This window comes from Pseudoliparis swirei, chromosome 12, assembly GCF_029220125.1.
Source record: "Pseudoliparis swirei isolate HS2019 ecotype Mariana Trench chromosome 12, NWPU_hadal_v1, whole genome shotgun sequence".
Taxonomy (NCBI): domain Eukaryota; kingdom Metazoa; phylum Chordata; class Actinopteri; order Perciformes; family Liparidae; genus Pseudoliparis; species Pseudoliparis swirei.
The window spans coordinates 10,017,785-10,045,634 of NC_079399.1; the positions used below are offsets into that span (position 1 = coordinate 10,017,785).

Below are 27,850 nucleotides of genomic sequence, written 5' to 3' on the forward strand. Positions count from 1 at the left end.
GCCTTAAGGATCCCTGATTGCTCCCAAACTACATGTTGCTTAATATTGAGCTGGGTAAGTCTTTAAGATGTTTGCAGGTGAATCTAATGACAACCCAGTGTTCAGGCTGTTGTAGGCAGTAATCAGTCGTCTTAATATAAATAGTTTTATTTTACAGCATTGTTCAGCTTGCCCAAAACATAAAGGACTATTTCACTCTAGATTTGACCGTGTCAAACAGGTGGCACCCTCGTATATTTTACACTGGATAAAATCATTTTACAACTTACACTATAATAGACTAAAAACATTTGGAAATACATTACAATTTCACTATGTACTGTATCGTCTTGTACTTTGAAATAATTTGCATTCTCATAATGAACTAAGAAACTTAACCGCAAGTAAACTACTTAAGTTTATAATGCAAGATTTAAGCAAAATTGAAACATGTATAATCTCATGACAAGAAGCAACTAATCATTGGTTTACCTTTACAACTGAATATTTTCAAGAGGATACAGTTGACCAAGTTAGCTTAAAAGTTAAACCAAACACACTGCTCTTTGACAAGTATCAGAGGACAGTTTTAAAATGTATAAACTCTTTTTTTTCTGTTCACATTCTAAATATAGAAACATTTATCAGTATTACAAACATCCCACCTGTGTGAAAAAACAAGAGATGGCTTCACAGTATTACAAACTTTGAGAACTTGTACAAGTACTGTGTTTTTCATTACAAAGACACAGCCAACACAGAAAACATGAGAAATATCAACACGGCATTGAAAGCAAAAGTAGTTCTTTTATCCCATGCTCATAAAACTTGTTCTCAGAGTTATGATTGAGTGTAAACTAAATAAACAACATTGGCATCTTCTACAATCACGCTAACCTGTATCAGCTACAAGCGGGGATGTAGGTCGATAACAACTTTGATTGGCACATTATATCCATGTCATATATCATACAGCGCAAGTTCAGCAGAATCATCGTTTTGTGAGAAAATGTTGTTGTACATAAAAGTAATAATCAACCAACTTACTGCACGTTTTTTTGTTCATTAATATCTTGGCATATTTTAATTGCGATGAGGTCAGATGATGGAAAGCGGAAAGTGAAATTGATAAATGAAAGAAGGCGATAAGCGAATAATCTTCGATGCAGCTGCAACTGCTACACACATGAAAAAACGTGTATGTGTGCAGCAGAGGAGCCGAGCTAATCAAAACTGGCATGAAATGCACTTCAGCTACTGCGGTCTTAAGAGCCAGTTTGGACTCTGGTTGTATCTTACAGTGCTCATAGAGTATCTACACATTGACCCGTGTTTGTCTTTCCATGTGCCTCTCCTGGACTATTTAATTGCACCGACATTATGAAAACTACTGCTACATCCTTCATTATGCTTATCAGTGCTGCTTAATTCATCACACTTTGGCATGAGAGCTGACACGTTTTGGCACTCTTCCCAGTTTACAGAAAGCCTTTGATCACTGACAGCCCTTCAGCAATGTGAGCACACATGGATGATTCCTGGTCTTTTTCTACTTATAATATTGATTAACCCCTTACTTTTAAAAGCAGAGTAATACACACAAGCAAGCCAAATGCGCTAGAAAACCTTGAAATGAAAATAAAATAATGTTGTACAATTGGTATCTGTATATATGTGTGTGTGTGTGTGTGTGTGTGTGTGTAGTTGTGTGTGTGTATGTGCGTGGGGGCATGAACCTGTAAGCGGAATATGTCTGCGTGAACAGCAACTGTGCCTGCTTTGCTCTCACAGTGTTGAGGAGCTGTGTGCAAAGTCTTGGGCGCTGTTTGAGGCGTAGACTGAGCTCAGAGGGTCTCCGAGCATCAACTCCATGATGGCGGAGTCGCTGACGGACTCCTCCGAACACACAGAGTCTCTGAAGGGGGAGGGGGGTGACAGAGCGAGGGAATCTTCAAGATGTGGCTTGTTCCGAAATAAATCCTCGCCTTCCCCGTCCTCCCCCTCCTCCTCCTCCTCCTTGGCATCATAAATGTATCTGTGTAAGAGGTCCCGTTCCTCGTCCTCGGACCCCTCTTCTTCAAACACCCTTACTTGAAGGGCCAAAGGATGCGGAGAGGGGCTCAAGTTCAAATGCTCATTGGCAGGGATCGCCTCCTTGGCGGTGTGTCCATTGAGGGCAGGGACATAGGAGCTGTGTGTGTCCACCACAGCCCCCTGCAAGCGCTCTGTGGCGCAGCCCTTCAAGCGAAGGGGCAAATATGAAGCCGGCTTATCTAAATTAGACTCCAGCCCTTGCGTCTGTCCAGAGCAAGTCGGGGTCCGGAGGGGGCGCTGGGAATCTGCCTCGTCGTCCTCCTCCACCAGGTTGTACAGAGGCTTAGCGCCACGCGGTTCTCGGGGGGGATGAGGTTCTGTGGCGAGGTTGCAGGTGGTGGGCGCACAACTGTGGGGGTCGGGGGTGTTAGTGAGGGGCCTGATGACCGCCGTCTGATTCAGGCTGGCTTCCTGTTTCTTCACATGCACAGACAGTCTGTGCCACACATTCCCCCCTCTTGGAGGGTGTCTTGCACCTGATTCAGACCATGACACAGACTTGCCATTAGAACTATGAACGAAATAAAGACTCAAGTTACTAACACAGGAAACCGGGAGTTGTGGCAGAGAAACAACATCAACATAGCAGCAACGTATGAGAACTGAGCAGCAGCATTTTTAACATTTCTGATGCATGTTAAAATACTTTTTAACCACATGACTTGACATTAACAGCTTTGATAAAGGGTCCACTCATCAGCTTTGAAGAGCATTGCGTGTATCAACTGTGGCACTTCACAAACATAGTGAGTCATAATGTGCTGCACAAAGCATTATGATCTTGAAACTGCTTTAAACATTAAGCTTGGAGAATTAGGAGCCAACCAGGTAATTCTTCTTGTTTTAACTATGTTGTTATATAATTAAAATGAGACGCATGCATTCTGAATCAGCGTTTCAGTAAGGTGGCTGAGCCGGGCTGAAGGCGACACAGAGTTTAGTGCAGAATGAACTAGGACCGGCTCTAATGTGATTAGTTGGAGTGGAGAGGTGGGGAGGAGAGTGGCATTCATGCTGAGAAAAGTTAAATGCAAGTTTAATTCAGGATAAACAAAAAGCAGCAGGGTGGCAGATCTCTTCTTTGGAGGGCTGCAGTGTCAAAAGCACATTTTCCATGACAGACTCAATAAGTGAAGGTATCACAAGTAAGTATTTCTTATTCAGGCAGATAGGATGGTTAAAGTTGTTTTTGAATCCAAAAGAACTCAACAAACTCAAGCTGAGAGCCAACCAAATTAATAATGGTTACTTGCTCATCCTTTTAATTTACATCATGGTACTTCAATTTAAAAAAATAATTTTTGAATTGAATCAAGCTTAATACAATTCAATTGCTAAATGCAACGTCTCACAAAAAATAGAAAATTATGTTTATGTTTGGCAAATTTGGGCAAATTCAGAAAACGCTGGTTTTCTTTATGATGCATTTTTGATTATCTGGCTAATAAGTCTCTAAAAGTCTCCAATGGTTGTATACAACATTAAAACATGTCTCAGTTGACAGTGCAGCTCTCCAGAAAAGGAGTTGAATAACCACCATGCCAAAACATTTACAAGCCTCAACACTTTTAAGACATTATGCTGCTCAGTTTGGAAGGTTAAGGGGTTAAGAGATTAGAAAGGCTGCATAGCAGGGGTGAGAGACAACACATACACAGATTGGGATCACTCTCATACTCTGCCCCACTCCTTACTTTAGATACCTGTCCATGTGTCACTGCTGTGGATCTCAAAACAGTTATATGCAAGTCTTATATCTAGCTTAGATGTGTCTATCTATACTTTAATAATCACTGATACATCAGCATGGCCTGTTAGCGTTAAATCAACGTCATTCTTTTCATTTTTCTGTTAAATTTAGCTTCATTTCATTCATAATATGTCATGCCCCTCAGAGAGAGGGGGATGCTCCACATAAACCTGTGTTCTCTTTTTTCAAAATAAATGTATCAGTATGGTTTGATATAAATTGGGGTACTGGAAATAAAAGAAATTACCTTTAACATCAAGCATAACCACTCAAATAGTCTTGCAAAAAAATAAGCAACTGTATTTTATCTTTGATGATATATTCAGTGAAATGCCAAAAGATCAGCTTTGGACAACTCTCCGTGCCATTTGAGTGTTTAGGCATGTTATAGTTTAGTCTCGAAACCAATAGAATCTATCAAGATGAACAACGTAAAAAGGTCACTCACTTGGCTTTGCCCGTCACAGGTTTCTTCCGGCGGAATATATCGAAGAAGTTGTTGGTCGCGCATTGAGCCGACTTTCCATCCCCAACGTGCATTCGCACAACATCAGACGTGGTGAAGGCGCTTCGGACGTTCCTCTCTGGTTTGGCAATGATAATGTACATCTTCGGCGTGAACATGCACCCAAGTGCCACTGTTACACTCAGGCTGACGGAGAAGGATGTGGTTATGATCTTGTAGTTTGAGCCAAAATAGATTGGCACAAAGGCCAACCAGATAATGCAGGTAGTGTACATCGTAAAGGCAATATATTTAGCCTCATTAAAGTTGGCCGGGACGTTCCGAGTCTTGAAGGCATAGTAGGTGCAGCTCATGATTAGCAGGCCGTTGTAGCCCAGTGGCGCCACCATGCCTACGTTGCTAGTATTACAGATGAGGTAGACCTCGCGTATGCTCGGGTAGGACTTGACGGGTTCAGGAGGCTCCAGAATGATGAGTGTGATCTCCAGAGTTAGCTGCATACTGATCAGCATAAAGGCGATGACCACCTGGGCCCAAGCGCTCATAAAACGTGGCTTCTTGGTGCAGATCTTCTTCTTGCTGCCTGCCAGGATGCGGGCAATGCGGTTCGTTTTGGTCACCAGGGCCGAGTAGCACATTGCAGATGAAAGGCCCACCAGGAGCCTCTGCAAGTAGCAGGAGGCCACCGTAGGATGGGCGATTAAAGTGAATGGGCAAATGTAGCCCATGAAGATGCCTGCCAGGATGATATAACAGAGTTCTCTGCTCGAGGACTTTACCACAGGTGTATCACGGTACTGGATGAACACAAAGGTGACAAAGGACGTGATGAGGATGCCCAGGCAGGAGAAAGCCACCGCCACCATGGATTCCACATCCGCCCAGTCAAGATACTTCAGAGGCAGTTCCTGGCAGCCTGGACAGGGCAAAGGAGATGTCGGGTTAATCTTGTGTTTGGACTGTGTGAGTTTTTGTGAATAAAAAGTACAATAGAACAGGTTAAAAGAACCAATGAGCAGACAGTAGATAGATGGCAGAGAGGAGAGCGACACCAATTTGGAGACACCCGAGGGCCTCAAATTGTGTCAAAGCTCCAGTTCTGTCCGATTCTTCTCTCATTATCATTTTATGCCAAATGTGTGTGTGTGCAGACACGTAGGTGTGTGTGTCGCCTCTGTCATGATGCACTAGTTGCCTTCCAACACCCAGAGGAAGTTTATGGAGCTTAATAGGAGAAAACTGACATCCCTTCCCCAGCTTAACACTCCATAAATTACATGCCGCTGCTAATAGCATTACAGTCACTGCCATCACGAGCAAGGATATGCACAGAATAACCCACTTCTGCTCTGCATTGCTAACTCACAATATGTCCACACGAAAAAAGAAGCCTGAATATTTTCAACCTAGATGATGAGAGAAATACTAATGCAAGCGGACAATGGTGGCAAAGGTGGAATGCTCTTATCTGTATCTGTTCTTACACAATCCTCTGCTGTCCTATCTGGGCTGGGAAGACCTTTAACAAATTAAAAAACACAGCTCACTCCACATTGACCTCCAAGGGAAGCCGGCACCACAAGGAAATGATGTTTAAAACATTTTTCCCGTCAATATTTGCCCTAAAAGAGCAAATGAGTGAACATATGGACATTACAACCTCACTCTATGAATAGAATACCAAACTCTCTCTATTAGTATTCTCTAGATAGGGACATTTAATGAGGAGAAGAAGAGAGAACTTTTTCCTCGACAGATTGCTCTAATGTATCCCCAAGCCTGTCATGACAGTAATAGGATTTTACACCTGGGAACTGAGAGCTCCTCTCAACTCTATAAATCGCTGTCAAAACAACCACTGGGTCACAACAAGGCAAAGGAGCCGAGAGGAGGGAAGAGTAGTGTAGAGCGAAGAGAGCAGGGTCATTGGGCCTGGATGATGAAAAGCATCAGCGAAAGGAGGTGTCAGGGTGGGAAAGAGTTTATGGGGGGAGGGGGAGGAGTATTTTTGAGAGCACAACAAAGTTTGAGAGAAAGTGTTTGTGCGGTTTCAGTGAGGTTGGTGTTCTATGACGTAAATAACCTGACAAAGAGCAGGCGGAAGGGTTAGCGAGGAGCAAACACATGAAATGGGTGATATAATGTGAGGGTTGTTAATGTGATAGGAAATAAGGATTATCAAGGGATATTGTTCATAAAATCAAAAATGGATTGGCTTAGAGCATCCGGTTCGGTCTTGCTTACCTTCCAGGTTATCGTCGGGCCACCATCCCAGCTCACATGCCTTGCAGGTGAACTCATCCTGGACGTACTCATTGTCCTTGCATGTGGTGCAGATCCAGCAGCAGCTCACCTCGCCCTTCCTAATAACCTGCACGCAGAACGATGACGGGTCACAGACGCCTTAGTAACCGGTCACGACACGAATCAAACCGTGACAAGAAGCACATCACACCCAGGGCAACCGACACAGGTAGACGGCATCCAGGGGATAAGTCGAGGATATGTTGTTCTTATCCAGATGTACTGTTTATAAAACAAGGCCGGCTGATTTTGCCTTCAGCTTCCAAGGAAGCTGTTACCAGCACTGTGATATGTAAAGCAGGGTTATAAGTGGGGCAGATAACAAAGTAGATAGAGTGGAAAGCGTGAGCAGCCAGGAGAGAGGATGCAGCCTCCCTCAGGGCATAGCTAGACTGAAAACAATCGGTCAAGATGAAGCAAATTAGGGCATTTCTTCTAGACTCAATACCAGTTACTATTATTTACTGTCACTGTGTGATCATTTAGACTTAAAATGCCATCGGTGTCACGAAAAGCAGGATTCATTTTTCCCCATGTTTAATTTATATTGTGAAAACATGTGCTTGTAAAATATTTTCTCCATGATATTTAATTGGGCAGCGTGGGTTCCCTCCGGGTTCTCCGGCTCCCTCCCACAGTCCGGAGATATGCAGCTCAGGTTAATTGGCGACGTTAAATAGGCCGTAGGTGTGATAGTGATAGTGAATGGTTCTCTGTCTCGATGTGGCGCCGCCGATAAACTGGCGACCTGTCCGGGGTCAACCCCGCCTTCGCCCATTATCAGCTGGGATCGGCTCCAGCCTCCCCGCAACCCTGAATATGATAAGCGATTCGGATAATACAATAGATCAGAATATGTGATTGACAAAGCACGATGCCAAAATGTATCCTTGAAGTTTACGTGCCACTGCTGCTGTATGTTGGCCTGTTGGGTTAATCGGCAACGTCACAGTACAACACACCCCACAAAGGCCATTTTACAGGAGTGTTGGGAGCATATGAATCCAGTTATTACAGTTTTGGGTGGAGAGGGAATGCTAAAACACAACATGTAGATGTAATCCAAAACAAAGCCCCACTGTTGCATCATCCAGCATTATCTCAGCTGAGATTTATTCTGCCATCCACAGATACGACTGCAGCTAAAATGAAGAGAAACTTATACTGGTCCCAAAAGGGACAGCAGTACAAAACTATATTGACCAACACCAGATTTTTATATTTACCGATGCTTCATAATAACCGAAGAATGGGCATACAAGGGGATTTGATATTGCTCACGTCTGGGTGGAGGGTAATGAGAAGGCAGACATATTGGCTAGATGATTTTTAGATGACAGTCAATTTACATACAAGTTGCGTTGAATGAAGCAGAGCCTAAAACTATCACAAATAATAACTATGTGCAAACGTGGAAAGAATACTGGGATTTAAGTGTCACTGGGAGACATCTTTGCAGTATAAGATAAGATAAGATATTCCTTGATTATTTGAAAACATGTAGACGTTGGTGGAATACGGAGCAGGAGCCCAAAAGAAGAAATGGTCATGACCCATCCGAGAATTGGACAAACAAGATTAAACAACACTCCATTCAAATTGGCAAGCACCCAACTGGACTATCCACACGCTGTAATACACGGGAATTGTCAAACATGGACGACTAGATCGCAAAAGGTATGAAAAAGAAAGATGGGAATCAATATCAGGACTAATTATATGGACAACACATTATTACAATCGGGAATCAAAAAGACATCAAGGAAAGTGCATAACCTTCTAATTAATCACCAAAGAAGAACAGGAATAATAGATAGATGGATCCATTATGAGACAACTTGGAAAGAGCATTCTTCATGTGTATGAATTCCTGGAGTTGATAAAGACCACGTACTTTGTGGATCTCATTGTGTGTGTCTGCCCAGAAAATAAATAAGTTAGAGCAGAATAAATGTTCAATTAGCTCTGCATGTATCTGGCACAGCGTTGAATTAATGCCTCTTGATAGCTTTAGACCTTCAAAGTCACACTCCAATGTTAACGCTAATGACCTTTGATTTATCAGACTTCAGGTTTTTCTCACTAAATGAACTCTGGTGGAGATCATCCAACGCTGGAGGGTTTGCATCCCTACCTTGATCTGTCCTTTGAAGCAGGGCTCACTGCAGACTGAGCGGACCATGTCACTGCTGTTTATCCACAGCATTGAGTCATCAATGCTTAAGATGCCCTCATGCCAGGAGCCCACGTTCAGATAGTCATAGCGATCATCAACCAAACCCTGGAGATTCATGATGTCATATCTGGATGGACAGAGGAAGGAAGGGAAGGAGAACCACGATGAGCAAGGACAAGTTTATTGAGTAAAGAGAAAAAAGAATAGAAGAGGCGAGAGTTAAAGATTACAGAGAAAGAGTGAAAAAGCTGGAGATGAAGAGGGAGGGGAGAGAGTGACAGGTAATTTAATGATAAGGATTCGGCTGCTCGGTAAACCTTTTATCCAAAGTCACTTAAACAGTTTACAGCCCTGTAAGTGTTACATCCAGAGCTCGTGCCAGTGCACACTGCAGCCTCAGCTTTAAATTGGACCAGGATGTGCTCCAGCTGACCCCGAGTTGACGGAGTAATGACACGGCTGTGTTTTCTGAAGAGAGATGAAAGTGGCTGCCACAGCGGACAATCCACTGAATCTGTTCCAGTCCAAACTGATTACATTCTTCTGTGCTCAAGATGGGTGCACACTTGTGTGCATGTACACGCGTTCTAATGAGCAGGAGAGTTTTAGACGGGAGAAATTCACAGATGACAACCACGTCGATGATATGAAATCTCTATATCCATTTTTCTGCTTTTAAAAATATATATTCTTACCATTTAATCATCCTCTTACCTTCCTGGGGTGTCTCCGTTTTGATCAAAATAAATCTCCTCTCCTGAGATTCCCCTGAAGGATGTCTTCAGCAGGCTGTCCAGCAGCTTGCTGCCATCGATAGGGTCCATGGCCTCACACAGGCCCGGCTGCCCGGGGCACAACTCGCTGTGCATATCATGGAGGCCATGAGCCATGGCATAGATGGCATTGATCACAAATCCCATTTTACTATCCTGAACATAGTTGTCTTGCAGACTCTCCTTGCCTGTTAGAGGGGGGGAAAGGAGGGGGGGAAAGGGAGGACGTTTTTGCATTTTTTACATTTTAAGAAAACATATTGTGTGTCTGCCATTTTGTGTTCTATTGAAACTGCTGTAACACTTAGGAACATACACAATGTTCCTAAATTCCTAAGAATTTTTTTACATCCTTGTATGAAGATGTTATTTCCGAAGTTTCCAGTATGTTTAAACATTTCTTTTTGCCCCCTTAGCTTGTGCATTTAAAACTAGAACGGGCACTCGGTAGAGCGCATACCTTCGCATATCACAAGATTGGGCATTGAATTATGAACATGTTGGCATTAGTTGCATGCCAATTGGATAAAAATTGACCGTGCTATGGTAAAAAGAGGATTTTGACCTTTTCATGACCTTGACCTTGACCTTTGACCCGATCGATCCCAAAATCTAATCAAATGGTCCCCGGATAATAACCAATCATCCCACCACATTTCATGCGATTCGGTTTAATACTTTTTGAGTTATGCGAATAACACACACGCATACAAATAAATACACGGCGATCAAAACATAACCTTCCGCATTTTCAATGCGATGGTAATAATGCTATTGTCCATCATATTCATCAACATGCACAAACAGAAGAGTGTGTGATCATCTTCAATACAGCAAGATCCTTTTCAGCCTTTCTGGTGACCAGTGTGTGCTTGGTGAGCCATTCCTTTGTGCAGCTTTACAAAGTGTTTGGCCATGTCTTGTTGTTCCTCATAAACAAGCCCAGTGCTCCACATCAGAGTTTGACTCATGCAATCCTCGCTCTGGCCAAGAGCCGGAGACTGCCGGAACAAGACCTCTCACACTGCACAACATTGTAGTTTTAAAATACCACAGATGGATTTTGTAAAAGACAGCATCAGTCAAACTCTTGCTGTCTTGAAAGTAGTCAAATGCAGACAGAGTGCAGGTGAAATTTGGATTAAATCATCACCATAGTAGTGCAAAGATAAATGCACTTACCACCTTGAAGGTCTTTGGAATAAAAGAGGAATATAAAGTGTGATATCGAAAGTAGAAAAACACCTGTACTGCTCTACTACTAGTTTCTTTTATTTATCAGTTGATTAAATGCATGCTGACCAGTCATTGCATTGTTCATTTAATTACTTTATATTTTTGATTAGAAATTTGTTGGTGATAATTTTAAGTTGTGATTTAATTAATAATTTACCATGATCACCTTTTGGGAGCAACAGGAGAGAATATTCAGGGAGGAAAACAGAGAGAAAAATACACAGTTTGTGTTATTATTCAAGAGTTTTAAACTCGGATGTAACCATCTACTCTCACTGGCAGCAAGATGAACACTGCTCCTATTTATAAACTACATATAAAGACATACATGTTTTCTGTTGTCACCCACCGGAGCAGACTTTCTTGAAGTTCTTGTTCTCCTGTGGGTGGCCTGCGAGGCGGCAATGGAAGCGGAACTGCCAAAACTCAGAGAACCAGGGGTTCCTGGTGTTGGTGTCCAGACGAAGCTTCAAATAGTAATCATCAAAGGTCCTGACCATCTCTGATTGCAGCTTCATCGTGATTCCTCCCGCTGCTTCCTGCTCATAACCCTCCACAACCTCGTAACGGTCTGCCCATCCATCACTGCAGGAGGAGGAGAGAAAGAAGACGAGCCGGTAACATATCGATCGCAGGTGGACCGATACAATGAGCAAGAATAAAGCAATGTCATAATTCAAAGTGAGAGACACTCCTTGACAGTGATGATCTTCACTTGTCACTGTCATGTGTCTCTTCCATTGGCTTGTTGTAATCAGAATTTAAACTTAACTGCCGATTCAGACTGACATGCCCATGAAACTGTCCACGAGAGCGACGTCATTGACACTACAGTCCTTTCTTTTCACAAAAGGAAAACAAGAGAGAGCTTCAACGAATGCAGCTTTACTTTAAAGGATGGATTATTTTCCCCATTTGTGATTTTCTGTCTTCTCTTAAGGGGGAAAGGCAGTAGAGGTGTTCAGTACACAGACAAACACCAGATATTTAAACACAAAAAACATTACTGAATCATAGCTGTTAATGGCCGAATGTTTTAAGCACTCAAGCTCCACTCACTGGTGAAAAAAAAGCATATTTTTTACTATTCAGCCCTTAGTTTGTGAGAAGGTTATTAGAAAGAAAAAAATTCAAAATCCACAGTAACTATCATGATGTGATTTGAGCTATAAACCTGTAAAGTGCTTATACATAAAGACAAATAAAAGCCAAATTGATAGAATTTCGCTGCTGTATGAACGGTTTTGCATTCGCTGATCAACGTAATGATTCTGCCTTTCAAAGGTGATCTGATTGCTTTGAAGAAAGAAAAGTAAACACACATTGTGTGTAAATGAACATCTTTGTCGTACGTGTACATATTGTAAAGCCCTCTGAGGCACATTTGTAATTTGTGATATTGGGCTATACAAAATAAACTGAATTGAATTTAAATTTGAACTGTTGTAATGTTAATGAGGTAACTGATTTATAATTCTCACCTCTCAGGTGACATTGATTGTTGAGCATGTACAAGCAGCATAACAGAACTACAAACAGCCATTTGGAAATGCAGAGCAGGAAACATGAGCAGCAGTTTGGAACGCCTGTGTTCAGATGGAGACTAATGGGGTAATCTTCTCTCACACAAGAGCAAATGGAATGACAAAAAACATCAGTACACAAACCCACAATCTGGTCATGTTTGTTGTTTGTTTGTCATGTCCAAATGTTGCACCTTCCACCAAAAAAAAATCCTCGTTTGTTTGTGAAAACATTCCTGGCAATAAAACTGTTTCTGATTCTGATTCTGATTCTGATTCTGATTCTGATGTTCTGCTTTCATTTAAATAATGAGCTTCCCCTAAAAGTAGGTAGACTACAACGTTGTTTTAAATCGGTGAGGCAAAACTGGTTGGAGGCTTGTCTCAAGTCCACTGCAGCAATCCTCAATTTAAGAGGATGGAAATCTCACCATTAGTGCCTCAACCGTAATTGTAGGCTTTACACGATCCCTTCAGCGTGCTTGTTTGTTTCCTTGTTTAACCCTCGATGTGAGAATGTATTCCCTACCGAGCCAATTTGGTCACACAGCTGGCCGGTGGGCTCTACGAGAAATGGAAAACACCACGGGGGAAAAGAAATGAACAGATAAACAGCACCACTTTGAGTTATGCGCTTTCTCTAAATCCGAGCTGGAGTGAGCTCTCCAGCTCGGATTTATTCTTTGCTTTAACGTGGGTTCTCGGCTTCTTCCTTGAAATACCTGAGCTATTGACAGCTACACACCAATTAAATATGACTCTCCATGGAACCAATTACTTGGGATGTTCTGGGTGACGGATAAGGATTTGTGCAAGATCCGCAAGTCAAAATCTCTTCTGACCTTTACATCCACGATAACCGCCAGTCACGAAAAAGGAGGCGTTCAACCGAGTTTGTGAGAAGGAAACTTTACAACCAATGTGATCGAGCTAGTATAGGCCTTCTAAAGCGAAAAAGATATATATTGGTTCATATGTACATTAGGCAGCCAGCATGTCATCCAGATGTGATGTCTCCCACTGACCCTGACATATGTCTCTGATCCTGCACATTCTGAGGTGGGAATTGAATGTATATATTTTTCTTTATAATTTTGTTCTTAAATCTATAAAAAGGCTTGTAATATTCTAAAACAGCCGGTGCTTGCTTAGTTACACATTCAGTGCACCAATAAGTATCAACATTACTAGAACAATGTATGAGGGGTTTACTCATAACAGACATTGCTCATGCTCATGGCAATGAAAGAACACGCCAACCAGCGCATACGTCCTGGACAACAATGAAGCTGAAAACAGAGCCAGCTGGATACGCTGTTGCATGTGGGACGCAGCCGAGAAGATATACCCTTGCATCTTTGCCCGCATGTATTGAAAAACATAATGTATTTGAGATTGATGTTCAGATTTTTCTGGCTTTTATGGAAGATTTGTGATTGAAAAGTGGACAACGGCATGCTTGGTCTATGCTTTAAAAACGAATGAAAAGAAAAGAATGATGTTAAGTAAGGTAGGCCGGGATCTTTTAAATTATACATGTGAGCTTTTACTGTCTGCAACCATTACTGTTGGACAGGACAGGGGAGCGTGTTCTGTCAGACAGGAGCAGCGTTGCGTGAGGACGTCACAGCAGCATGGTCTCAATCACAACATATCCTGTGTCTAAGGGTATCTGCCCGTTGTGTCTCCTCAAATGTTTGCTGTACATTTAAAAAGAACAATTCAACCGTGTCATGTTTTTCACTCTGCTAAATGACAATATAGGAGTCAGAAACACAAGAATGTCATCGGTTCTTTATTCACGTTTCTTTAATTCGCTCCAGGTGAAGACCGTCTATGTCACTCGCTCTATCTTTCGGTACATGTAGATAAAAACACAAAGACACACACTATTAAAATGTGTAACGAACCCACCCCCGACAGGGTAAACTGCACGTGGTGCTGTCTATTCTATGCCGTTCATTGTTTTACATATATTTGCTCGAACAGAACAGTGGAGAACAGATTGTTTATCTATTTATAGATGAAGAGAGAGGTTCAACACTCTGCATGAATAAGGCATGAGGCATTGAAGGCATGCTTGACTGTTTCTCACAGTGGAGTTCCTGATGAAGTAACACTACATCCTCTCTTCTCGCGCTCCTCTTTCAGGATCACAGCGTCTGGCAGAACACCAAACGGCTCATCAAAACTCTCGGGCCATTTGAGGGACGCCTAATTGGACCAAATCTGATGTCGCCGCGATGTTGCACTGCTTCACACGCTGTTACCGCACAACCTGAGACAGATGTACCTGCTTAAGCTAATTAAGGAGTCAACGCAGTTCAAGTTTGTGATTCGTTTTAAAGTTATTGTACTGAGGACTGCAAAGAGAAGTAGGTCTAACACTTAAAACAGAGCATAGCTCTGATAAAGTTGTTTTGAAATTCCTCTTAAAATTAGTTTGAACCTTCAAGTGAAGATGGCTAAGGCAACATACTGAATGTCAGTTTATTTTAGGGAAAACATCACAAATACATACACTTTGTCTTTTAGTATTTATGGTTAATCCAACAATCTTTTTTACCCTTTAACTTTCCCAACACCTTTAATGAATTATTTATGACAGTACTTATCTCGACTAGTAAAGTCAGCAGGACGCTATTCCTTTGATGCCACATGCTTATTAATGGGACTGGCATATTTTGATGATTTCTTTGAGACTGGATGGTGTGTGGTATTGTGTAGAGGAGCACAACAGGAGAACAGCTGGATAATTTATAGAGTAGTATATAACAGTGAGTAGACTGAGAGCTCCCCCGACTCTCCCAGATGATCTAGTTCCAGTTTGATAGCCCATTTGTATATTTATGAAGCCATGAATTAATTGGCAGGGCAGAGATTTAATCACATGCGCTGTTTCCCCTGGAGGATGAAGAGGAAGAGTTACTTTAAAAAGAGGAACGGGAGGATCGGGGAATCAAGAGTTTCCTTAATTGCTCGATGCAATATGTTAGAATAAAAGTTCAGGTAGTTAATGCAAAAACTTTCAAAAACTTTTTTGAACTGTCTGTTATTCAAAGACAACTAGAATTTCAATTAATTAAAGTAAGGCTTCAACTCTCTCTCTCCCCCCCACACTTTGTCCATGTAATCATTGTCCTTCTATCTAATATTCAGTGGTGGGAGGAGCTATTATATCTCAGGGTACATAATTGTTAGGAATATGTGTATACAGAGCAAGCAGCAGGTAAATCCTCACAGTTCCAAGCCAAAACTGAGTTTTGGGGCTACTTACATTTATTTGACTTTTTGGATAACCTTTGAACTATAATTCAGAGTATTATTTTTTGGGGGGACAACATTGTTTGAAAGTGAAGAAATATTTGATGTGAACATCTTTTAACGTGATGGTTCCCTTGGATTTGAGAGAATTCTGAAGCTACAAATATTACAAAACAGGAGTCCAACTAATGTGAGAAATCTATGAGGATTGTGGTGTACGTGTATTAGCAAATGGAGTTACAGTACTTCATCCTCAAAATCAGGTAAAGGAAATAGACTTTGTACTTCTACCATTGAGTTATAGGTCAAATCCAGCCAACTCAGACTCCAGCGCCAGAGACCGCTCACTGGTGCTGGTGTTTGCACTGGCTGAATTTGAGCTCATGCTAACTGGACCTACGTTTCCTGGAGCTGACGCACGCTCTGCTACCTGACGGAGGACGAGCCAAGAATGAAAGTCATTTATTTGTTCTACATTTATCTCTATATTGATTCCACTCTCTTCTTAATTAATTTCAAACTGCTCTGGCAGTGGAACAAAAATTCAAACAGGGGTTTTCTCTGCTCAGCTGAACACTAGCGCCCCATCTCCAAAACTCTCTTTGCTTTTATCCCTCCCCCCATCCTTTGCCATTCTCCTACATTTCTATTATTTCTGCAACTCTGTGCAGTTTAAAGGAGTGGTGGTGGCTTCTTAGCTAGATGGTGGCAGCAGCAAATTGTTTTGGGGTGACACAGAGGACCCTGAGCTAGCCGGGGAGCCTTTAAAAGCCCATCCAAGCTGCTTTTACTAATTCATCATGCCCCAGTTTGAGTTGGGAGATCAGTCTCCTCTACATTGACAGGAACACTGCTGGGGGGGGAAATCCTTTTGGCTTTTTATTATCAAGGGACATCAATTCACTACTAAAACCTTTACAAAAGTCGCAGTGACTGATGGATAATCAGTATTATCAGTTGGTACATTTTGTGTAAAACCATTGCTGCTGCTTTATTAAATTATCCTTTTTGGTATTTTTTTTGCTTTTTCTTGGTAATAATTCAAACTACTTCAGGTCCATTTTCTTTGTTTCACTGAGAAGTTATAAGTTGTTTTTCCCGAATGCATATACACGGAAACACTACAAGGCTGTATCAAGGATTGAAGGCCATCTGTAATTGCATTTTTACATCCAATATTAGCTGTCTGTGCAAGAAAGTATTTCAGCTTCTGCAAATCAGGATGTGACAACCATGTCCAGATGCAAAGCCAGTGTGCTATTTCTGATCCCTCCAATGTCATTCACCCATCCCCTCGCACAAGGGAACACAAGGCATCAATTGGAAAGCGAGAGATGTCCTTGACAATGTGTGGCTGCCTTCAATTAACATCAGAGGCGTGTTATAAATATTCAGACGCAGCTCATTGTGCTCCCTCGCTCGGTACAAGACAAACAGATGCAATCACACATCCTGACTCAACTTGAACGTCGCAGTTTCCAGAGCCACGTGTGTACGTGTAACGCAAGAACAGCTCAATTGCTGAATGGGTGTAGATAGGGTGTCCTTATCTTATCATTACAATCTTGGTTGCTGTTGTTGCTGGGAGCAATTTTTCAAATTCCTCCCAGCAACTTCGCGAGAAGGGACTATTGTGTTTGGAGCAGTGCTGACAGACTGAATGACAGATCTGCACTGACACGGTCACACCAACTCCGCCATGAGCCCAACGCAATCACCATGGTGACCGTGGCACAAGTAGCACACAAGCCGTTAATTCCAGTGGTGTACCGTAAATCCTGCGCTGCTAAGAAAAATCATCTTGAGCTTGATTTCCTGCATGACGTGCCCCAGTAAACTCTCACTAAACTTGCATGAAGATTATTTTAGTGCACCGGGTGAAAAGGACAGAAACGTAAAGATGGAGGCTCAGCACTCATTTCGGGTTTTTTGTTGTCTCTGTTCCAGCCCTACTCCCGCCTTAAGTTACATTCATAACTAATGTAGTCACTATTGTGCGCTCACTGGAAGCCTCACAAATAAAATATGTTTCGATAGAGCGAGGCGAGCAAGAGAGTGCAGCATATTGTCAGTCATGGGGCTCAGGCCGCACACATAGGGAAGTAATCCTGATAAGGGGAAGAGGAGAATGGTAAAGATGATCTGAAAAACATGCCTGTGATTTTAAGCTGAACACAGTTGTGTCATATATAAAGCAGGAAGGCTATCATCCCTTCTTTTTTACACTGTTTAATGTACCTTTAAACATCAAGTTAAACTGATAAATCTAAATCTTTATCTTTTCTTAAAACCCATTTGCATTAATCTGAATTTAATGTTCGATTCAGCATATTTATGAAAGATGAATAACACAAAAGCATAGAGACCAAACAATCTGTCTTAACCCCTTGTTCATCTACAATTCTGGATGAGGAAGATCATTTTTTAATTTGCCGATATTGCCAGTGCTGTTGCCAGAGATACGGTCTCCTTTTGCTTAAACCCTGCTATTTGCCAATAGACTTGCTCGTCGATCGGCAGAAATCTACATCCTACGCACTCCTTCCTGAGATGGGAAGGAGATAAAAGCCTCAGAGATGACAGGGAAAGGGCTGCTAAATGTGTCATGCCACAACTTCCCTCTTTCACTCTCTGGCGCCCTGAATGTTTAATGTATTCGAGTTCAGTACCCTTGTTACAGGAAATCGAATAGGACAACCAAATGCAGAAATGCATGTGACCGCTTTCTTTGCACCTCAGTCTCAGAAATTACTTAAGATAATGTCATGGTCCCTCAGTGGGAACAAATGTAGGATCACTGCTGTGGGTGCACAGTAAAAAATAAAAATACTAAATAAAAATAAAAATAAAATAAATACAAAATACAGTAACAATATTAAATAAACAGAGGAATATAAATATATATATGCAAGATAGTAATTAAAGTGTATTGAACACTCAACAGTCAACCTATTAAAGTGTCCAAGTGATAAAGTGATTGAGTGTTTGAGTGTTTAAGTGTTTTAGGGGTCTACTGGTGGTCTATTGCAAGTTTGTTGTGCAGCCTGCCAGCAGCAGGAAGGAAGGACTCCCTGCACTCCAAAAGACCTCAGTCTCCTCAGCAGAAAGAGTCTGCACATACCCGGGTTATGACTTGGCCATGCTATTACGGAGGCAGAACATCCACATTTCTGTCGCAGTGCCCTTTTCGTCGAGAACAAAATAAGGAACATTAAAAAAAATGCAGCAAGCATTCAAAATGGGATTGAGACCAAATCTGTGTGTGTAAGACATGGGAAATTATATTATACTGAGTAGTTGGACATATTCAAAGAATTACTGTAATGCTCAGTTTAACTTGAAGAAAGTTTAATCGTGTTTTCCTCGGTGAAACCCGATTTAAAACATACACTGGCAGAAATGTTTATTGAAATATGCATTCCTGTCATTTTAGTGAGCTCACGGACATATTTGTCTCTCAAGCTTCTTCATGAGGATACTCAATTTAGGATTGTGTTTCCAATGTTTCCAATGTGCAGCATATTATTATTATTATTATATGCAGTTGCCTATCAAGTGTCTCTGTTATGTAATGGGTGATACAATTAGTTGCAGAACACAAATATATTGATTTTATAACATGGTATCTCATGTACCTTACATATTTTCATTAGCCAAATAGTGGTGCCTGGATTGCTTTTTACCTTCTGTAGTGCAAGATAATTGCGCTGACAAGGTAAAAGATCTTTAAAAAAAACATGATCTATAAATGGACCAAATGCTACAGCAAAGGGACACTTTGACTCCAAGCACTGGCCACCGCTGACTAACAGCAACGTGGTGGTGGTGGAGCATCAGTAATAATATGGGCAGCGATCTCCTGGGACTCATTGTCTGTATTGCTCTCTGTGGTCAAATAACAGGCGTATTTAATAACTGTCTGTAGCCTTTTTACTGCATCAAGTACACTCTAAGAAGCACACAATGTTCTACACACTACCTCCCATGGTCTTACCGCGAACCTCAATAGAAAATACCGTCACTGTCCAAATCGTGAAGCTGCACTACAGAGATGAATAATTCTGTTCTGAGGATGATATATATATATATATTCAGCTCATACTGTGTATTACTGTACATGCACCTGCTCTCCAATTGACATAAAAATTACTTCTCTACGGTCAGACTGATTATTTGAGTTGTATCCTAAACGATTAGGTAAATTAAAGTCGTGAACATATGTATTTGAATGTTTGCTTGAAATAAATGGTGTATCTTGCATGTGTGTGTGTGTGTGTGTGTGTGTGTGCAGTTGTATAGATTAATGGCATCTGATTGGTGAAATCACGATTGACATCACAGAGCGAGAAAGACAAGAGCTCTGTTGACTGACAATAGCTGAGTGGAGTGGATGTAAAGTGTTGAAATGAGGCACAGCAGAGTCTGCAGGTCGGCGTTAAAGTGTGTGGAGCACGCAGCCTCACCGGGCCCTCGTCTGAAGAGATCCGCTCAACAAAAGCTCTCAGATTCCAAACTCTCTGTAGTTTGTGTAGTTAGTGTTTTGTCTGCCTCTGTGATGTTCTATGATCCTCTCCACATATTTAGATGGGGTGGAAGAAAAAAAACATCACTCTCCTGTTGTTGTATTTTCCAAATATTTTTTGGCAGTTATGCCATCCCGTATGTGCTTTTGTTTGTTTGTGCCGTGTGCAATAAAATGGAGAGATGTATCAGGTCAAGGAGCTGTGTCAGCCAAGAGCTGTCTCCCCACCTCACTGATTTTGCTGGAAGCTGCTGCACTCAGCTTGCTATCCTTACACATTATATTGACTACTATAGGGCAATGACAAAAACTCCAATATGATCAAATATAATATTGTGAACACTGCTGACCGGCTGTGATGAGGTGTGAAGTATTTTGGTGTTGGGATTTGATATGTAAGCTGTTTGGCTGATTGTCCTGACAAGATGCTCTGATTATAAGACATCTTTAGTGACCACTGCAACAGTCTGCTGATGAAGAAATTTGGACTCATAATGCCCCACATTGCTGTCACATGTGCTTTGCTCTGGCTTGATTGCTCCCATATTTATTTTTAAAGTATATATATATATATATATATATATATTTACCAATGTTTGTCTTATATTAAGATGCTGTCCAATTGCCTGTTGTGACAGCAGAAAGTGCACTAGTGTGCAGTTGTTGTGCTGCAGAGTAATTGAAGCTTTGTTGTATAAAAGTAACAGAAATTATTAGATTTATACACATGTAGGTGTTTCTTAATACAAGTAAATCTACAAGCAGCAGGCAGCACACGCTCATTGCTTGAACCTGTAAACACAGCATTGGTGTATTATAACCTGCTTATTAACCCATTCAGCAGACGCAGAGTAACATAAGCATTCATTGGGAGTCGAGTTTTTGGCCACCCCATGAACAATGCTCCGATGTTCACCAGCTAGTCGCTGACTGTCTACTGGGCAGGAAGTCCCCGGAAAACCGCAAGCTTAAAGATATGAAAACACTTTGTAGAGCGAAGGGGAAACTGCATCGTTGGGGGTAGTTCCCGGTGTGTTCATCACATGAACCCTTAAAAAACACGCCATTGGTGCGTTTTTGAGAGAAAACTCTTATTATAGCAGCTTAAACGTCAAAAAAGAGACTTCAAATGCATATTTTTACCTTTGTGCTACAAAACTAGTATTAATAAAATAAGATTTTTGTTGAGGGCAGTCAAATATTATGATAATAAAATAGAGATCAGTGCATTTGGTGTGCTTCGACAGATTGGCCTGTGTGTCCTCTGCTTGCTCTGTCACTTTGTGTCATTCATTCTTTGTTTGTACTACTGTGTATCTAACCTTCTTCTGACTCCACACACACACACACACACACACACACACACACAAACACTTCATGGAAGAGGCTTCTTTAGAGGTGAAAGCATGAATTAAGAAAACAAGTTCCCCTTGAGAGAAAATACCTGTCTGACAGCTTCATTGAGTCTTTCACTACATTCTGGGAAAGGGACACATGGCTCGGCATCTGTGTTGCCCAGACTCCCTCTGTCATCTTGACACACACTGAGTCTCATCTCCCCTCTCTCTCTCTCTATATATATATATATATATCCTTCTCTCTCTCTCTCTCTCTCTTTCTCTCTCTCTCTGACCCAGAAGCATTTCTTCCGCCCATGGAGACTTCCACCAAAGCTAAAAAAAGGCCCACTTTCCCATCTCCTGTGGAGGCAAAAAGAAAAGGAGAGATATGGGAAGGAATGTAACCCTAGAGTGTCATTATAATGGATCATTTAAAAGGCATGTTCTGCCTTTTAAATGAGTGCCTTAAAACATAAAACAGAGGCAAGTAAGAGAAGCACTTGTCTTCTCTTTATTTCCACCACTGTGAAGATTAAAGGGAAAAGGCCTCCTCAAGGATAATGGCAATGACACAAAACCAATCCCTCAGTGCCAGCCAATAGAGAAGTCTCTAGCAGACGGGAGAATCTTATGTATGTACATACAAGGAAAATTACTCATTGCCAGATTTTTAATTTTTGATTTTCGAACCTATTCGATAATCTATTCAACAAGACAATTGGAAGTTGTTGCGTTCGTTTTACAGTCAAAGGATCCCACGTAAAGACCGATACCGACACTGTGCTGCACTCATGTTCTCCAACCGATGCTGCTCGGCTACAAGTTTCAGTCATCCTTAGCTTTCTTATTCATATCGTCCTCATATAACATGCGACTGACAACTGCTTTACAGCGGACCACTGTCTTTTTTGACAATGGCACTCTGAAACGAATGCAGAAAGATATTTTATGAATGCACTGAAAAGTAGCATCGAGGTTTCTGTGGCTTTTACTGACAAGTGTGAATGTTCCTTCAGGGGCTATTCCGTGGTGCAATGTGCCACTGTATAAGTGTGTGAGACGACTACTTGTCCTTTTGTCATGACTAAGATCGCAGCTGCAGTCAGTCTCTGTCACTCAACATTGACAGAGAGGAAGTGGAGAAAGTGGAAAGAAAGATACGGAGTGAATATCACAAAGCTTAATCACAATAAGGAAAGAGTTTTACGATGCAGGTGGATTCAATATGGTCGATCATAAATGTGTGTGGCTCTCTTTGATTGCTAAAAGCAGAATCACATCCATTGCCTTGAAAAAGTAAATAAGAGACAGGCGATCAGGGAGAGAATGGGCTGGAGGCGTTGTATCCAACTCTAGTTTTGTGTCTGTGACATAAATACCAATTATTCATAGCTGGAGAACATTTCTATTCAGTGCTTTTGGTATGTGGTCTAATTCTTCTTGGTTGCCTTGGTGACATGCACATCAGGAGGACACAGCATATAGCAGCCTTCCAGCCTGTTAACCAATTTCTTGCCAGCAAGAGAGATGCTGTCAACTGTGAATCAGGTTTTTTAAACATCCATACCTGCCGATGAGGAGGAACTCCCCGAACACCCCGAGTCTCCTCATGGCCATCAGGAGACCTCGGACAGTCATGCCCTCGCAGAAACACACCACGACGCGAGCTTTGGGCAGACGTTCCCGTAGTTTCCTCAAAAGGCGATCAAAGTGCTTCTCCCCCGCGTTGCTGTAGATCTTGTCCGAGTGGGCAATGCATAAACCTTCCAGGGAGGCCAGCTCCTTGAAGGCCTCCATGCCACTCTCCCCATAGTTTCCTATAGTTCAGGAAGAAATAGATAAAATAGTGAGAAAATGGCCGACAGACATTCTGTCCTCCCTGGAATTAAACAATTAAACATTCTCCTTGTGAAATGTAATTTCTCAATCTGGTAATCCCACTTTTTAAATTGGCCTTTGTGGGTATGGATAATATGCTGGCGGGGGCATTTTCACAAATTGTGGGTATTAATTCCTGTGTGTGCGTATGGACGATTTTCAGTTATGTTTTTGAAGTAGAACAAGAAATCAAAGTGTTTTTCCAATGATTACAAGAGATGTCATTCCTAAACATGGCTAATGTGAGAAACTGTGTGTTCCAAAGGTTACGGTTCTGCTGCTTTTGTCTTTGCGTTCACATTTGGTGTGGACCTTGCCCCAAGCATTTGTTCAGTGTGTCAAGATCTGGCTGAGCTGAAGCTCTGATCATGTCATGATGAGTGTCAGACCGTTTACTGGCTACTGATTGCAATCAAAGCCAAAATGGGTGAAGATAGCTATCCTTGTTTAATAGCACATCATCCCAATCAAGAGCCCGTCAAAGTAGTTTAAGTCTGAATTTTATATTTCCATGCAGACTACAGAGCTTGTACTGTGACGCAATCTGGACTGTTGATGAAACCGACAAGTCTTTAGCATTAAAGCTGGATTACACATACAATCCAATCATTTGTGCACACTTGAATATGTGGCTTTGTGAGTGTGTGTGTGTGTGTGTGTGTATTTGAATGTGCATGCTAACAAAAGGCAATTAAGAACTATAAAAATTGAAAACATTTGTTGTGCAATTGCCTTGAGGAAGAGCCAGGTTCCTGGGGGCCTCCAGCACACTCTACCCTGATATGGGTGGTGAAGACAAATACTCTATCTGTCTGATATGATATATGTGATTTGGCTTTATAGAGCAGGGAAGGTGACAAATGAAATAGGCATCACAGTAATGCATGTACTCTGGCACACAATGTGCCCATGTGTTGCTTTGCCAATAGTCCTTTGATGGTATTTTCAGTCGCCTCATTTCACACTCCCACCGGTAAATGGAAATAATGATATCCAATTATTCGACTCCTTCCATCTAAACTGTGAGACAGGTGGGTGGTGGTGGTGGTGGTCGGGCATTAGTTGACAGCCCATTTAACAATGACCATTAAAAACCTGCTTTGAGTGTTCCTACCGCTCTGATGGTAATCAGGACAGGTAATTTATGCAATTTCACAGCCCTAGCTGTTGCTACGGGAACACGCTGTATCTATTGCTCGTCTAAGGTGGTGGAGAGAGAAACATCATGAGCTTAAGCCAGTCGTGAACACTATTTCAGAGATAACTAGAGATAGAGCAAAACCAACGACTGGATATATACAGAGTATGACTCCTCAAAGGTCAGGGTAAGGTCAGCATGAGACAAATTAGGATGTAAAGTCTGATTTAGAAACATTTAATGTTCCTACAAACGTAGCTGTTACAAAGCTGAACCCACAGTTAGTGTCGGGCTTTACAGAATACCTGCATGTCAAAAGAAAAAAACACAATTTAATTCCAATTAAAGGGTACACGTATCCTATTTTTATCACGCACACTGTAGCCTGTTGAGTAAATGATGTTCCTTGCAATCAAATTCCTTCTTCCCCTGACTGGCTTTTCATTACTCTTAAATTATGACTTCAGTCCCAGAGGCACCCCCTGTGTGTTGAAGGTCAGACAGCTGACGCCACCTATTTATGACTCCAGGTACTACAGCTGCCCTACACCTCTTCATCTATTGTTCATCTAGTGTTCATGCCCCTCTCCAACACATGACGGAAGTCAAACTTTCCAAAGATGTTTTACACTCCCCATGAGTCTGCAGCTTCTCAGGGGGATCATGGGTAATATAACCAGTCAGTCATATTTTGGGTGCACATCCCTGACTGTGTTTTACTAAAACTCTAATCATGAAAAAGCTATGGACATAATTCCCTTCACAGTATTTATTCTGTATATCCAACTCATCTCTACTTTTTACATTCTGTCTCCAAAATAAAAGACTGTTGTACTGTGCGGCTGAGCATATGCATAAATAAAAAATAAAAAATAAGTGAGTCCATCATAAAAAATGGAATACTATTATTGCAAGGGTTTCCATGGAGATAAGAAATGTATTATAATGTTTGTGAATCTGGTGAAATGTGAGTGTTGTCCTCTTAGCCTCATCCTCCTGATTTAACCTATAATTAGTTTAACATTCCAAATTAACGCCTACATGTCGACTGCTAAAACTGTCGCTTGTGCGTTTGGAAGGATACACACCTTTTAAAACGTGCTTCAAGACTCTAAAAACACAACCTGCATGAAGATGTTTAGGGTGTGTGGGAAAATGCTAGAAATCAATGTCCACACAAGCCTAAACGTGATGAGTGGCTTCAAAAACCTGTTCTAAAAGCCTGAGAGCGAAAGACTGAGACAGAGATGAGCAGATACAATATAGTATTGTAGTACTGACTATTTAAAAAATATTAGCATTATAGACATGTGTCTATGTGTCTCACATTGTAGTGATGCCATGGTAATCAAAGACCACCACAATGATGGATGAAATTACTATAAATTCATGATATTTCGACGACAAGACGAACACACCCTATATGGTTATTTAGTGACGGGGCCTCACCTTCAGTGTGCACGGCAGACACATAGGTCCAGTTGTATCGCTTGACAATGTCCAGAATGGCCCGGGCCTGGAGGGTGTCTGAGGGCACAACCCTCAGGAAGTACTTGAAGAGCGTCTTGTCACTCAGGTCGATGCTGGTGGCCGAGTAAGCGATCTGCGGGATGTTGAAGAGCTGCAGGAGGTTCTGCACCTGAATGGCCACAGAACTGGATCCCGGTCCGATCACTCCGGCGATGGGCTTCTTCGAGGGTGGAGGCTGGTGGGACGGGGTGCCGTCAATGCACCATTTGGATCCGTCCTTATCATCCCGGATGGAGATGAGGGAGTCCCGGATGAACTCGATGCTCTGCTCCAGGGCCACGGAGGAGTGCCAGCAGGAGTCTCGGATCTCGCAGCCCAGGCTGATATTTGGAAGCAGGTCCGGGTCCGCATTGATCCGGTCCAAGGTGTGGAACATGGCCTCCACCCTTTGGATGCCGTACTGCTCGCGGACGTCCCCGCATTGACGCTCAGCTACTTTCTCCGCCGACGGCTGGTGGTGGACGGAGAAGAGCGCGCCTATGATCACGTCGCCGTCCATGCGAGCCACGGAGCGGACCACGGCGTCAGGGACCGCCGCGCGCTCGTAGATGCCGCCGCTGTGGGAGAGCACGAGGACGTGGAAGAACAACGTGGGCAGACACAGGAGAGTGAAGAGACCCATCTTTACGCGTGCCATTTTGTGCCACGTCGTCTGAGCCGTTTCAACTGTGCAGGCATTCTATCTGCTGTCCGTCGATACATCCACGTTCACCCGAGCAACCGCGATCCGTGAGCACGACACCTGGGGCATATCCGTGCGCACCTGCAGAGAGATAAGACAAACTGCTGAGATATAGAGGGGCAGGGAGAAACAAGGCCAGATCGATGTGCTATAAGGTGTTATGTGGGAAGAGTTGACTATGCACGCATGCTCCCTTCCATCCACGCCCTGTTTAGATTCCTACAGCAGGCAACAGTCCTCATGCCTATCAGCAACCACAAGGTGCCTTTGAGCAAGGCATTTAACTCAAACCTACCTGATCAGGGCAGTAGCTGGACTCCTGTCCACTGAGAATTGCCCGACCGTGCAGCTGGTTAGCTCTGAGTGGAGCAGGTACTTTAACATCGCTCAAGCGATCGTTTTTGTTACAAATAGCCACTATTTACCGGGAGCGGCGGAACGTGCCGCGCTCGCGCTGTCCATTGAGAAAACCGGGCAGAGAACAGATTTCAGCACTGAGGACAGCGCGCTCTCCAAACTCTTTATGAACGATTTGACCCGAGTAAAGCCGAGAAACAGCGATCCTTCCTTTGCCGACTGCTAATTTTTACATGAAAAGACTACCGTTTTTTTAATCGCACCGTATACACTATTTTATTCATCTGCCGTGCAGCTTAGACAGTAGTAGGTAATAATAGCACCAGTCTAACAATAATGATACACGAACTATGAACTAATAACATTCTGCGGGAGGAAACAAAACAGAGTATTCTATCTTCTCAATAGACTATATTACCTCTTATCCACCTTTTTCATTGCCCTTTTACTCCGTATATAACATACATCTTAAATATGTCTGGGTCAAATGCTTCCAAACTTACCTGAATCCTTGAGACATGTCGCGTGCCTTCGCCCGTCATCTATAGCGCGTGGTCCTCCGCTGTATCACTTGAGTCTCTCTCTCTCTCTCTCTCTCTCTCTCTCTCTCTCTCTCTCTCTCTCTCTCTCTCTCTCTCTCTCTCTCTCTCTCTCTCTCTCTCTCTCTCTCTCTCTCTCTCTCGAAACGTGAGGATCCCACGCAACCATCTCCTCTCTCCACTGTACATGTAATGCCTGGACGCATTTAAAACATGCATTGTGAGAGTAAGACCTGCGATGCAGCCACAACATTGAAATCTGCTGCCAGGTGTAATAAACCACATCGGAGTAGCATGTG

General features: G+C 42.3%; 1 protein-coding gene across 1 annotated transcript; it reads right to left on the reverse strand.

The window, feature by feature from the left end:
• Positions 1-149: 149 nt before the first annotated feature.
• Positions 150-27,532, reverse strand: grm1a (glutamate receptor, metabotropic 1a). Its single transcript, XM_056428912.1, has 12 exons — positions 27,516-27,532; positions 26,951-27,014; positions 26,686-26,736; positions 25,893-26,625; positions 22,995-23,244; positions 11,128-11,363; positions 10,936-10,944; positions 9,484-9,730; positions 8,728-8,896; positions 6,534-6,660; positions 4,272-5,205; positions 150-2,584 (listed from the first exon to the last, which is right to left on the reverse strand). The coding sequence occupies exons 1-12, from the start codon at positions 27,530-27,532 to the stop codon at positions 1,765-1,767; spliced, it is 3,657 nt and encodes a 1,218-aa protein (XP_056284887.1). The 3' UTR covers positions 150-1,764.
• Between the last annotated feature and the right edge of the window lie 318 nt (positions 27,533-27,850).